The sequence below is a fragment of the Heterodontus francisci genome, chromosome 7 (assembly GCF_036365525.1).
Source record: "Heterodontus francisci isolate sHetFra1 chromosome 7, sHetFra1.hap1, whole genome shotgun sequence".
Classification (NCBI taxonomy): Eukaryota; Metazoa; Chordata; class Chondrichthyes; order Heterodontiformes; family Heterodontidae; genus Heterodontus; species Heterodontus francisci.
The window spans coordinates 35,870,450-35,884,018 of NC_090377.1; the positions used below are offsets into that span (position 1 = coordinate 35,870,450).

Consider the following 13,569-nt stretch of genomic DNA (forward strand, 5'->3'; position numbering starts at 1 on the left):
GTTTATATCTTCATAGTGTTTAAGAATTTAGTTCTTCCAATTAAAGAGTTAATTTGTTGATTTAAAGAAACCTGGTTTGGTTCACCTCATTTGGGGGTTAATAGATGGTACAATTTGGTTTGGTCTTTCTTTAATTTGGAAAGTCTTAAATGATATGTTCGGCGATCTGTGGAACAACGGGATTGAATTAACAGTGCATTTCTCCCACCCCAATCAGAATTGTATAATTTGATTGGGGGCTTTGACTGGAGCAGTCGGTCATAACAATAATGCATAATGAAGCTCAAAGTTATTTGGAAAACATTTAGTTAAAAAGTTACCCATCAAATCCCAGCACAATTTCTGTGGCCACTGGAGCATGGCAGTAAACAAGGAATCACTGAAACAATTTTGGCAAAATGGTACGACTGGATTTCATCATGCACAATAAAATGTTTTATATTCATATGTACTTGATTTGTACCATATGCAGCATCATAATATTTATTACATATTCGGTTGGAATGTATTTCAATAAAGCCCACATTTGGAGTAAGAATGCAAGAGATTATTTTCCAATAAAAATACAAAGATTTTAAAACATATTATTGTGTGTTTCCACATGCTATTATCAACTTTTCTTTTGACTATATTTTCAGAAATGTTTCACCCCATGCAATCTGTGATTTAGCAAGAATCCTTCAGGTTGAAGAGACAGCTAATGTCATGTTTCCTGTCATGAAAATTCCGAAAATGTTATTATTAAAACATTAAGATGAATGAGATGTAGGGTAATCATGTCCAATCAAGTTAGTTTTACAACACAAATGGAACTAAAAATGAGTGACAATTTCTTCAAAAATGAGAATTTGCATTCGTGGGGAGAAAACAAGCACTAAAAACTGAAATTAAAACGATCTGACAGGTTACAAGTTTCTATGAATTTATGATGCAGGACACTACACGGAATGATTTAAAACAGTTTTCTATATGGCAATTCACTGTCAGATTGGCAAAAATATACTGAACCTCAGACCCTTCCAAAAGTCAGGATGATTTTCCACTTGCTCATACATTTTTGATAGGCTACTGACCTCTGGAGCTAGATGTGCTGGGCACACCAAGTGAGGTTCATGATATCAGCCTCACCCACCAGTGGCACTCTGCCCACAATTTTCCAATATTTACTGCCAGTAAGGAAGGTTCACGGCTGACAGTGCAGACTCTAAAAATTACCCCCAATAAATTGTCTAATGTTGAGCCAGTTTACAAAAAAAATTTTTTTTAAATGTAATGAAAAAATACCGATAAAATTGTATGCGTGTGTGTGAGTGACTGAGTGATTCCAGTTAAAGTGCACCACACCACAGTGCTCAATTACTTAACAAGCCCATGCATATATTGTCATTCGGTCAGCTCAGACATCAATACAATCTAGATTGGACTGGAGAAAAGCAGGTGGCTTTTGCTCCTAACATAGCCATCAACATCCTTTCAGATGTTGAATGGAAGTCTCAGAAGAAGACTATTTCTGAGTGAAAAGCCATAAGCTCAAACCTGGGAGGAATGTAGTACATAATTAGATTGAGGCTCTTTAGGGGAATTTACTGAATAGTGTCAAATGGCAGCAGATGTTGTAGGTATTAGGTTGTTTGGAAGTATGTAATGGCTACCTCCAGTCAAGATGTAACCAATGTACTGGACGAGGAGTCATTGTCTCATCATTTACAGAGTTGGGAAAAAATATTGGAGAAACAGCAACCCTTCTATGTATTTGTATCTTTCCCAAGATCTTCTGTATCACTGACTGCATGAACTTACAGCATAGGATGGGAAAAGTTCATTCAACTACCAAGCCTGCTGCATAAGAATCCACGTACAATCTATTACAACATGGTTAATACACTACTCATAAAACCTGAAGGTAAAGTTCTGATGGGTTCTCTAAAGATAGTTGAGTAAAATTTCAGAGTATTTACCCATCTCAACCATTCAACCCTATCTACTGACTTTTAGAGACAACGGGGGAGAAATTAGTCTACATTTCACCCATTTTCCATGCATAAAACAGGATCAAAAAGGATCAATTTCAACGTGAATCATCCCGATTTCCAAGGGTGCTTGAAATACGTCTGACGCCATTTTGGCTAGGGCAATATTTAGGCATACCATAGCAACCATCTAAAACAGGTGGTAGGCCCCCTGAGTATGTTAATGAGGTGCCTAAAATATATTTAGAGATCTCTCAATCATATCCTTTGGCATCAAGTCCAGCTGGCCAGGTCTGCTTTGTTCATTTTTTTTCTATCATCTGAAAGCACCTTCCTTTCAGGGCGGCACAGTGGCTCAGTGGTTAGCACCGCAGCCTCACAGCTCCAGCGACCCGGGTTTGATTCTGGGTACTGCCTGTGCGGAGTTTGCAAGTTCTCCATGTGACCGCGTGGGTTTTCGTCGGGTGCTCCGGTTTCCTCCCACAGCCAAAGACTTGCAGGTTGATAGGTAAATTGGCCATTATAAAATTGCCCCTAGTATAGGCAGGTGGTAGGGGAATTAAGGAAAGGTGGGGATGTGCCAGGAATATGGGATTAATGTAGGATTAGTATAAATGGGTGGTAGATGGTTGGCATAGACTCGGTGGGCCGAAGGGCCTGTTTCAGTGCTGTATCTCTAAATAAATAAATAAAAATCATAATGCAGCCTACTCAGTGGCCCTTAAAGGCTCTGCTAGAGTTCATCACCCAAAAGGTAAGTCAATCTTTTTTAAGCTTACTATTGTGTGGAACCAATGGGAACAGCAGTGCTCCTCCAGGTTCCAAGGCACTCCTGAGGGCGGCACCAGGTTCCACAGCACTCCTAAGGGCTGCTCCAGGTTCCACAGCACTCCGGAGGGCTGTTGCCTGCCTGCTCTAGACCTCTTCCGTTCCCCTCCCTGCTACCCAGGGCTTACCTGATGGATGCTGCTGGTGAGGCAACTGGCCCAAATTGGAAGAGCAGCCTTTAAATATCGGATAAACCTGGGTTGACCTCTTTGGATGCGTGTTGTTTCGTGACCATAGTTGGGCGCAAACTAATTTCTATACCAATAACACCTCACCCCATATTATTCAACCTCTGATCCCAACCACACGAAACTATGTTCTATTGAATATTTGATCACCTCACCCAGGCCTCAGAACTCCGTCCCATCAGACTTCCGATCTGCCCCCTCCCCCCACCCCTGCAGGGCTCTGACCTCCTGTGCCAGGCATTTGAGCCCCCACCCCTCACCCCACCAGGTCTCCAATTTTCTTCCCAAGCTTCCAACCTTTCCCTGCAACCCCCACTCCCCCAGCCTCCGAGCTATCCCCCATCAATCCTCCACTGCTCCTGTCAGGCCTCTGCGCACCCCCCATCACCACTGCAACCCCAGGCCTCCAACCGCCCCCCTAGACTTCTGCCAATCCCTCAGGTGTCCAATAACCCGCCAAGGTCACTGCGCTCCCCTCCCCTCACTCCAGCCTTCAACCTACCCTGCCTGGCCTCTGATTTCGCCACCCTCCCCAACCAGACCTACGAACTCTCTCCCAGGCTTCCAATCCACTCCAAGCTTCTGACTTCTCCCCTTCTCCAGGCCGTATATCTGGCTGGCTTCTGAGCGGTGAAATCTCAACTTCTGGGTTCACGCGACGTTCAAACAACTCCCTGCCCCCACCCCACCCCCCCACCCCTGCTGGATCAGGTGATTTAAAGTCCCATCCTATGAGTGGTAAATGTAGTGTGGACTCTGTTGTCAGTCAATGTATTCCTTTGGTTTGTTTTCTGCTTTATGGATTCCTGAGCTGTCTGAGTCAAATATTGCTGCCTTCTTGACGAGCATTTCTTACACAATGACTGGCACCTGAGCAAAAGTGGAAGTAACCTTTCTAGTTGGTTTATGGTTCAAAGCTCTGAAATTTCTTAATCATTGATATTCTTCTCATTTGATTAGCTGCTAAATTGATAATTGCTAACATGCTGCCACTAAGGTTTCTGCATTTGTAAATTATTTACTTCAAACAAACAATTTCTTAATTTAAAATCCTAATTTCTGACACCTGGAAAATCACCCAATAAGATTCAACAGACAGTAATAAGCAGAAAGAATGTAGACAAATCATCAATCACCATGAAAATATACTTTGTAGTGGGCTGGTATTGATTGCATCAAGAAATCTGTTCCAGGTATCTTACACCTCATCCTTGACTTGGTACATTGCAGCCTTGAATGATTCATTCAAGAGTCTGATGAATTTGTACACATCATAGAAGGAGTTGTAAAGGGGTACAGGAGCGACTCGTAGAATATTTGGTTCCCGCTTGTCACACTGTGGGAGAGGGGAAAAAATTATACATTATTTTACATGAATAAATAGAGTTGATAAGTTCAAAGTAATGAAATTGCTACGTATTATCTTTCACTGTCATTCAACTTCTATATGTGACTGCAAGCTCTGTTGTCCAATGGATACAAATGAAAACATCTAGGGGAGAGCATCAAAATGGGAATTTTGCGATACATATGGCCATCTCAGTCCTATATTCTTCCCTCTATTGGTTGGACATCTCATCTTGAGCCACACCTTTATGTCTTGCTGAAGGAACAGCAGAGACTGGGAGGGAAATTAGAGAATCAAACTCCAGATTTCTCGGGTCATATTTATCAAGAGCTCCAATTTGCATGACTCAAGAAGAAAACTGAAATTAGGGACGGGAGGAACTAATAAGCATGGGTGTCAAAGAGAGAAACACTATACAGTCAATCAAACATTTTGTTTTTCTGATAAACAATTGAATCATGCCAAATAGTACAAGATAACGGAGCTGATCTCCATGACATAGATGTTGAGGTCAGAGGGCCAATTTTAACTCAGAGTAGGTTTTTGGTGGTAAACTGCTCCAGCAAGATCATTACCCACTCAGCGGAGAGAGCAAGAGACTACAGTGATTTCAACTACTGTGCCTCATTTAAATGCCACCGGTCGACTTTCCATCTGGAAAGACAGCGGGCAGGAAAAGTTTAGCCAGTCCTTGTTCGCACGCCAGCTTCCAAGTAAATGGCAAGAAGGGGGTTTCGGGAGGTTCTCATGAGAGGGAAGGGGGTTGGCAGGAGTCGGAGGGGAAGTCCAAGGCAGGGAAGCTGCAGGTTTTCTGATAAGGCATGAAGGAGCACTCATGTTCTCCTGAGCCTCACAAAGGAAAGTTTTAGACTTATCTGAAGGGCCTCTTCTGTCTTCTGACCAGCTGCAGACCTGCTTCTGCCCAACATGAAAGCTGCAGCAGCTTCCCCTCTCAGGTCTCAGTTAAAACCGCATGGAGGCCTTTGGCATAATAGAAGCATGATTTGCAGAAGTCTATGAGGCTACCGCCTGCAAAACCCTGCTGTTAATGTAGGAAATGGTCAGTATTTTAGTGAATAAGTAACCTGCTCAGTTTTAACTGTTCAGTTTCGGTCTGTCTTGCCTTTGGCCTCCTTGTCTCAAGAGACAATGGGTAAGCGCCTAGAGGTGGTCAGTGGTTTGTGGAGCAGTGCCTGGAGTGGCTAGAAAGGCCAATTCTAGAGTGACAGACTCTTCCACAGGCGCTGCAGATAAAATTGGTTGTTGGGGCTGTTACACAGTTGGCTCTCTCCTTGCGCTTCTGTCTTTTTTCCTGCCAACTGCTAAGTCTCTTCAACACGCCACTCTTTAGCCCCGCCTTTATGGCTGTCCACCAGCTCTGGCGATCACTGGCAACTGACTCCCAAAACTTGTGGTCAATGTCACATGACTTCATGTCGCATTTGCAGACATCTTTAAAGCGGAGGCATGGACGGCCGGTGGGTCTGATACCAGTGACAAGCTCGCTATACAATGCATCCTTGGGGGTCTTGCCATCTTCCATGTGGCTCATATGGCCAAGCCATCTCAAGCGCCGCTGGCTCTGTAGAGTGTATAGGCTGGGGATGTTGGCTGCCTCGAGGACTTCTGCGTTGGAGATACAGTCCTGCCACCTGATGCCAAGGATTCTCTGGAGGCAGCGAAGATGGAATGAGTTGAGACGTCGCTCTTGGCTGATATACGTTGTCCAGGCCTCACTGCTGTAGAGCAAGGTACTGAGGACACAGGCTTGAAACACTCGGACTTTTGTGTTCCATGTCAGTGCGCCGTTTTCCCACACCCTCTTGGCCAGTCTGGACATCGCAGTGGACGCCTTTCCCATGCGCTTGTTGATTTCTGCATCGAGAGACAAGTTACTGGTGATAGTGGAGCCTAGGTAGGTGAACTCTTGGACCACTTCCAGAGCGTGGTCGCCGATATTGATGGATGGAGCATTTCTGACGTCCTGTCCCATGATGTTCGTTTTCTTGAGGCTGATGGTTAGGCCAAATTCGTTGCAGGCAGCCACAATCCTGTCGATGAGTCTCTGCAGATACTCTTCTGTGTGGGCTGTTAATGCAGTATCGTCAGCAATGAGGAGTTCCCTGATGAGGACTTTCCATACTTTGATCTTAGCTCTAAGACAGGCAAGGTTGAACAACCTGCCATCTGATCTTGTGTGGAGGAAAATTCCTTCTTCTGAAGACTTGAACGCATGTGAGAGCAGCAGGGAGAAGAAGATCCCAAACAGTGTAGGTGCGAGAACACAGCCCTGTTTCACGCCACTCAGGATAGGAAAGGGGTCTGATGAGGCACTGCTATGCTGAATTGTGCTTTTCATATTGTCAGGGAATGAGGTGATGATACTTAGTAGCTTTGGTGGACATCCGATCTTCGCTAGTAGTCTGAAGAGACCACGTCTGCTGATGAGGTCAAAGGCTTTGGTGAGATCTATGAAAGCAACGTAGAGGGACATCTGTTGTTCGTTGTTCATGGCATTTGTCCTGTAGCTAGTGATGGGAGAATGGCATGTCAATGGTGGATCTCTCTCCTCGAAAGCCACACTGTGCCTCAGGGTATATTCTGTTTAAAATGACTCAAGCAAAGACTTTCCCAACTATGCTGAGCAGGGAGATTCCACGGTAGTTGTTGCAGTCACCGTGATCACCCTTGTTCTTATAGAGGGTGATGATATTGGCATCATGCATGTCCTGTGGTACTGCTCCCTCATCCCAGCATAGGCAAAGCAGTTCTTGGAGTGCTGAAACTATAGCAGGCTTAGCACTCTTGATTATTTCAGGGGTGATGCCGTCCTTTCCAGGGGCTTTTCCACTGGCTAGGGAATCAATGGCATCATTGAGTTACGATTTTGTTGGCTGTTCGTCCAGCTCCTCCATGACTGGCAGAGACTGGGCTGCATTGAGGGCGGTCTCAGTGACAACATTTTCCCTGGAGTACAGTTCTAGGTAGTGCTCCACCCAGCAGTCCATTTGATCGTTCCCCCTGATTTAGACTTGAGGGGGGCGATCTTCTTGCTGGTTGGCCCAAAAGCTCTCTTAATACCATCATACATTCCTCTGATGTTTCTGGTGTCGAAGGCCAGCTGAATACGACTGCATAGGTGTTGCCAGTAGTCAATTGCACAGCTCCTGTCTGTTCTTTGTGCAGCGCTTCTGTCTACTTTAAGTGTTATGGATGTTAACTCGCTGGGGGTTTTCTTGTAATTCTACAGTGCAGTGCGCTTAGCAGCTATGACAGGTTCCAGCTCTTCAAAGTGAGATTGAAACCAGTCTGCATTCTGCTTCTCAGGTTTGCCAAAGGTGGTCATTGCTGAGTCATAGATGGCGTCTCTGATGTTGGCCCACTTCGTCTCTGCATTCCCTGCAGGAGAGTTTTGAAGGGCTTTTTCAAGTGAATTTAGAAACTTATCTCACAGCCGTGGATAAGAAATTCTGTTAGTGTTGATGCGCGGGCGGCCTTTCTGCTTGGACTGATGTAGCTTCTCTGGTTTGAGTCCAACTTTGCTGCACACCAGGGAGTGGTCAGTGTCGCAGGCCGCACTGTGGAAGCTGTGTGTGATTTGGACACTGTTTATAGAGGCTCGCCTTGTGATGATGAGGTCCAGCTGATACCAACAACGTGATCTTGGGTGTCTCCATGAAACCTGGTGACAGGGTTTAGTGTGAAAGAACGAGTTGGCGATGCAGAGGTTATATTATGTACACAATTCCAGCAGTTTCTGTCCATTCTCATTCATCCTTCCAATGCCATAGCACCCAAGGCAGGAGGGCCATGAGTCATGGTCGGCCCCAACCCTGGCGTTAAAGTCCCCCAGCAGGAACAAATGTTTGGTATTAGTAATGCTACTAATGATATTATGGAGTTCCTCGTACAGCTGGCCTTTAACTTTAGGTGCTGCTGGTATGGGATGAAGCGAACAAGGTGCCGGAGTTTTTTGCTACCTTACCTCAGGATCTGGTTCTCTCACACAAAGCAGGTTGGGAATTACCTGGTGGGTAAGATGCCGCTATGAGGTCATGTCGGAGCCGGAGCCGCAGTGCCCGAACTGGGGCGACGATGAGCGCATGCCAAAAGCCCAGTGAGGCCTCGGCCCCCCCTGGTCTCGCATGGAAAATCTTTGATTGGATCCCGGGAGAAGAAGCTCCACATCGCAGCCGGGCATAGCACTGACCCCACCCCCCCACCGCCTCGCACCACCTTCCCCCCCCACCCCCTCCCCCTTCCCCCCTCACACCCCTTTCCCCCTGCACCCCCTTTCCCCCACCTCCTCCCCTTCTCACCTCGCAACCCTCCGCACCCCCTCCCCCCCGCACCCCCTTCCCTCTCCCTCCATGAAATCGCACAGTTTACCTGTTAGGGCCCCTGCTCAGGGATAGGAACTAACAACCCCACTGCCTTATGGGCGTCCCAGGAGAGACCAAGGCTAAGGGAATAAACCCTAACAGAAAATCCGGAGCAGAACCCCTAAGGCGGTTATGTGTCCGGCAGTTCCTGCAGCCATACTGGTGGCAAACGTCGTGCTCTGCACTCCTTTAGACCTCACTAGGAAGGCCGAAAGGGGGGTTTTGACACTTGGGCAACTCACAACCTCCATACATTCCGCCCAGGCATGCGCCATGGAGAGGTCACTTCATAGTCGCCTCACAGAGACCAAAACATCACGGAAGGCAGCAGTTACGGGCTATAAGTCCAGCTCAATTGGCGTAGAGATTGGGCACCACGGGTTGCCTTTGTCGTTGGGAGAGGTCATTGCATCTCACTGGACAGCTACCGCCCGCCTCAAACCGGGCAGCCCCCGCCACAGTCCACCTGCTTCAACAGGTGCTTGGAGCTCAGGGTCATTGCCTGACAAGTGGACTGCAACACCGCACAAAACAGCACGACAAGAAAAGGAAAGAAGGTACCAGCCCTTTGTTTTGCAAGCTGGAACGTCAGAACTGTGTGTCCTGGCCTGTCGGAAGACCTTACACAAATCAACAACTCTCGCAAGACCGCCATCATTAACAACAAGCTCAGTCGACTCAATGTGGACATTGCAGCACTTCAGGAGACACGCCTCCCTGCGAGCGGATCTCTAAGAGAGCAAGACAACACCTTCTACTGGCAGGGTAAGGATCCTGAAGAACCAAGACAGCATGGAGTGGACTTCGCCATCTTTGCTCAGCATGATACAGCCACCTTCAAATGGCTCGGAATGCATCCTGTCCATCCGACTGCTCACCGCCTCTGGCCCAGTACATCTACTCAGCATCTATGCTCCAACACTCTGCTCCCCATCTGAAGTTAAAGATCAGTTTCGGTGGTAGGGTCAAAATTGAACACTGAAGTGTCATTAAAACACCTACTATTCTGAACCACCTTATCAAGACAACAATGGTCAGTAAGTCACATTATGAATGCCTTACAAATTTCAGCAAGAGAAACGCTTCATATATCATCCCATGAATTGGTACAGGTAGAATTGGCCTTCATTTTTCTTGATGATCAGTCATGAATTAACATAGATTTTCTAACTTCTGTTCAGCAGTGGATCTGCAAGACGTGTTAGTTTCCTCAGAAACAAACTGTTGGACAGACTGACAAATATCTCTGTTTCACCTCTGCAGAATGTTAATGCTCAGAACAGTAACGGAAATAATTCTTCTTTTCATGAGAAGAAACAAGAGTCAACATTTGCTGAAACTCACATAACTTTAAGCAAAAGAACAGATGTGCAGAACATACTGGTCTACTTGTGTGTCAAAGAACATGGATTAACTGAGCCTTGGAGTTGATTACCAAAAGTTGCATACCAATACTCGCAAGCAAGGAATGGGCTTTAAGCAATAAATATATTATCCTGGAAACCTCTCCAGCATTGCCCACATCCTGAGAAGAAATAATAAAAATGAAGAAAAAACTTCAAATATAAATATGATTGATAAAAACAAAATTCCAATTCCTGGAAGGTAGTAGCGGACAAATAATTGGTTTGACTTTGACAGTTATCATTAATGATTTTGAAGACAATTAGGTTTTCACAAAGTGAATTTCCTGCCAACTGTAAGAGGGACTTTCAATGCTTTAGAGACAGGGCTTGATATAGTAAAATCTGCCAACATGACAAGATGCACAAAATGTCACATTGCAGGAAGTTGTAATCATGGATAAAGCACCATGTTTTTACAATTAATAACATAGTATTTCAAGTGAATTTTTTCAAGTTGTTACAAGTGTTCTCTGATAGAAGCAAGGAAATTGTATTCAGTCAGGCACAGACTCTGAAGAACCAAGTCATTAACTGTTGTGTATTATGTTGCCTTCTATATGCAATGAGAGGTCATAGGATCTGAAGGTCTCAGAACTAGAGTTTCCTCACAAAAACAAGAAATCATTAGAGAAGATGTGCCATGCCATGGTGGTGGCGGTCTGCCCGAGGGCAGGTCCTCTGCTCTTTTTTCGCCACCTAGGAGAGATGAGCATGACAAGGGAAGATGGTATATGAGGTGGTTTCCCATTGCCTTCCTCAGACCAGAATGGGAATTTTTTCATTTGTTTCTGGGATGTGGGCGTGGCTGGCCAGGCCTGCATTTATTGCCCATCCTTAATTACCCTCGAGAAGGTGGTGGTGAGCTGCCTTCTTGAACTGCTGTAGTCCATGTGGGGTAGGTACACCCACAGTGATGTTAGGAAGGGAGTTCCAGGATTTTGATCCAGCGACAGTGAAGGAACGGCAATGTAGTTCCAAGTCAGGATGGTGTGTGACTTGGAGGGGAACTTGCAGGTGGTGGTGTTCCCATGTATCTGCTGCCCTTGCCCTTCTAGGTGGCAGAGGTTGTGGTTTGGAAGGTGCTGTCAAAAGAGCCTTGGTGTGTTGCTGCAGTACATCTTGTAGATGATACAACACTGCTACTACTATGTGTCGTGGTGGAGGGAATGAATGTTTGTGGATGAGATGCCTGCTTTGTCCTGGATGGTGTCGGGCTTCTTGAGTATTGTTGGAGCTGCACCCATCCAGACAAGTGGAGAGTATTCCATCACATTCCTGACTTGTGCCTTGTAGATGGTGGGCAGGCTTTGGGGAGTCAGGAGGTGAGTTGCTCACCGCAGGATTCCTAGCCTCTGACCTGCTCTTGTAGCCATGGTATTTATATGGCTACTCCAGTTCAGTTTCTGGTCAATGGTAACCCCCAGGATATTGATAGTGGGGGATTCAGCAATTGTAATGTCATTGAATATCAAGGAGAAATGGTTAGATTTTCTCTTGTTTGAGATGGCCATTGCCTGCACTTGTGTGGCAGAAATCTTACTTGCCACTTATCAGCCCAAGTCTGGATTTGTCCAGGTTTAATGCATTTCAACACAGACTGCTTCAGTATCGACCGAATTCAAGAAGCTGCCTTCTTGAACCGCTACTGTCTTTGGGGTTTCGGAACACCAACAGTGCTGTTAGGAAGGGAGTTCCAGGATTTTGACACAGCGCTATTGACGTTGTTCCGAATCCTAGCCATCTCGCCAACGTTGCATCCACTAACCTTGACTACTCATGCGAGGTCATTAGAATTCTTGTGGCACTGCTGCCAGGTCCTCAGGGCTAGGCATCAGGAACTGACCTCCCTGGCCACCTGCTCCCACTCCCTTTTACAGAATCATGATGTCTCTCCTCCTGCCCAGCTCCACCACTAGTGCCTCCAGTGGTGCTTTGTTGCCCTGGAACACATCTTTTGCTCTGGTGTTCAATTTTCTGCCATCTATCATCATCAATATAGATCAGTGCAGCTTCCCTTTAAGAGGGACAGCTTGCCTTTAAGAACAGCAGGTTGGCTGCACCACATAGTTTCTGCACATGCTGCTTGGCTCCCCTGCTGAGCGCAGAGGCATCGCAAAGAAGAAGGAAATAGCGCAGGACCTGTTCGGCCACACACTACTATCATGCAGATGAGGTAGGTGCACCAAATTTGCACGTTGCATAGCTCATTTGGAATTGGCATGGGCAGGTCACAAATCGCGATCCCTACATTCAAAAACTGAGCACATAAATTCCAGTCCAAGATGTTTGAAAAACTGAAGTATCTGATCCAGATCACATGAGAATATGATTCTTATATTCCTATGTTTTGTTGGCATACAAGTCGATTTAGGACAATGCAAGTCAACTTGCATATAATTAGGAAACTTGATGTTGCTTGTGTACTCGAGAAAGTATCTAAAGCTAGCATGAATTGGTTATAGCAATAAACAACAAATACCAAACATCTACTTACTACAACTCCTCTTTTCATCAATTCCATGAAAATCAAGTTGATAGAGCTTGAAAAAAGCAATGAGAGCTGGCAGCCTCGTTCTTCAATATTAGAAGGAGTAATGATTGTGACATATGGTTTCTGTGGATTATCTGGAACCTTTGAATAGTAATGCTTGATCAGGCACTCCAAGTAACCAGTAAGTAAAACAGATTTTCTCCGCAGTGCTTTCTTGTCAGTTTGATTAAAGATCTGAAATAAATGGAATTAATCACAGATATATTTGCTAGAGACATACAGTAAATACAGCACATTTTGCAGTAATACAACCATGACAACATTTTTGGATTAAACATCAATTTTTTTCAATATAAGAATACACAGTGATTAATTTTCCTTGTTTTCTTGCAATGCGACAATTGTAGAGCAACAAACTATAACTTTTACTCCTGGAAAACAAAATCTCATTCGACTCATATACTTTTATACAATTTTCTCTCCATCCATTCCACCGTTACATCCAGACATTTAGCAAATTATTTTCAACTGTTACACTGAAAGAAATACTCCAGATTTAGAGAGGATGCATTGCAGGTCAATGAAGTACTTGGAGATCCCACATCTCTCCCAGTTACAAAGGAACAGGAGAAAGGCATTCAGCCCCTCGATTCCACCACTGAGTCAGATCATGGCTGATTGGTAACTCCATTTATCTACAGTGATTCTTGTACATGGCGTGTGAAGCACTGGGGCATTCAAAAATGGAGAATAGATCCTGCAATAAATTATTTGCATCTTTGAATGTTCCTGACATGTGCTTCCAACACCAGGGGAATCACCTTATCCAATATAGCAGGTGGCTTACTTCCAGGTGAAACTATCCACACACTGCTTGCTTCCAACATTGGATGCTTTGGAGACATTTAGCACCCAAAAAATGGGCACAGAATTGCTTGACCGTTATCTGGAAGAGG

General features: G+C 45.2%; 1 protein-coding gene across 5 annotated transcripts in view; it reads right to left on the bottom strand.

Moving 5' to 3' along the window:
• Positions 1-412: 412 nt before the first annotated feature.
• The window catches only part of kynu (kynureninase), a 283,739-nt gene continuing 270,582 nt past the window's right edge, over positions 413-13,569 (bottom strand). For all 5 annotated transcript variants that reach the window (XM_068035006.1, XM_068035003.1, XM_068035005.1 and 2 more), the window contains 2 exons: positions 12,617-12,847; positions 413-4,322 (listed from right to left, as the gene is read on the bottom strand). In XM_068035006.1, coding sequence (XP_067891107.1) covers positions 4,185-4,322; positions 12,617-12,847 — 369 coding nt within the window. In that variant the 3' untranslated portion in view covers positions 413-4,184. The remainder of the gene's footprint in view (positions 4,323-12,616; positions 12,848-13,569) is intronic.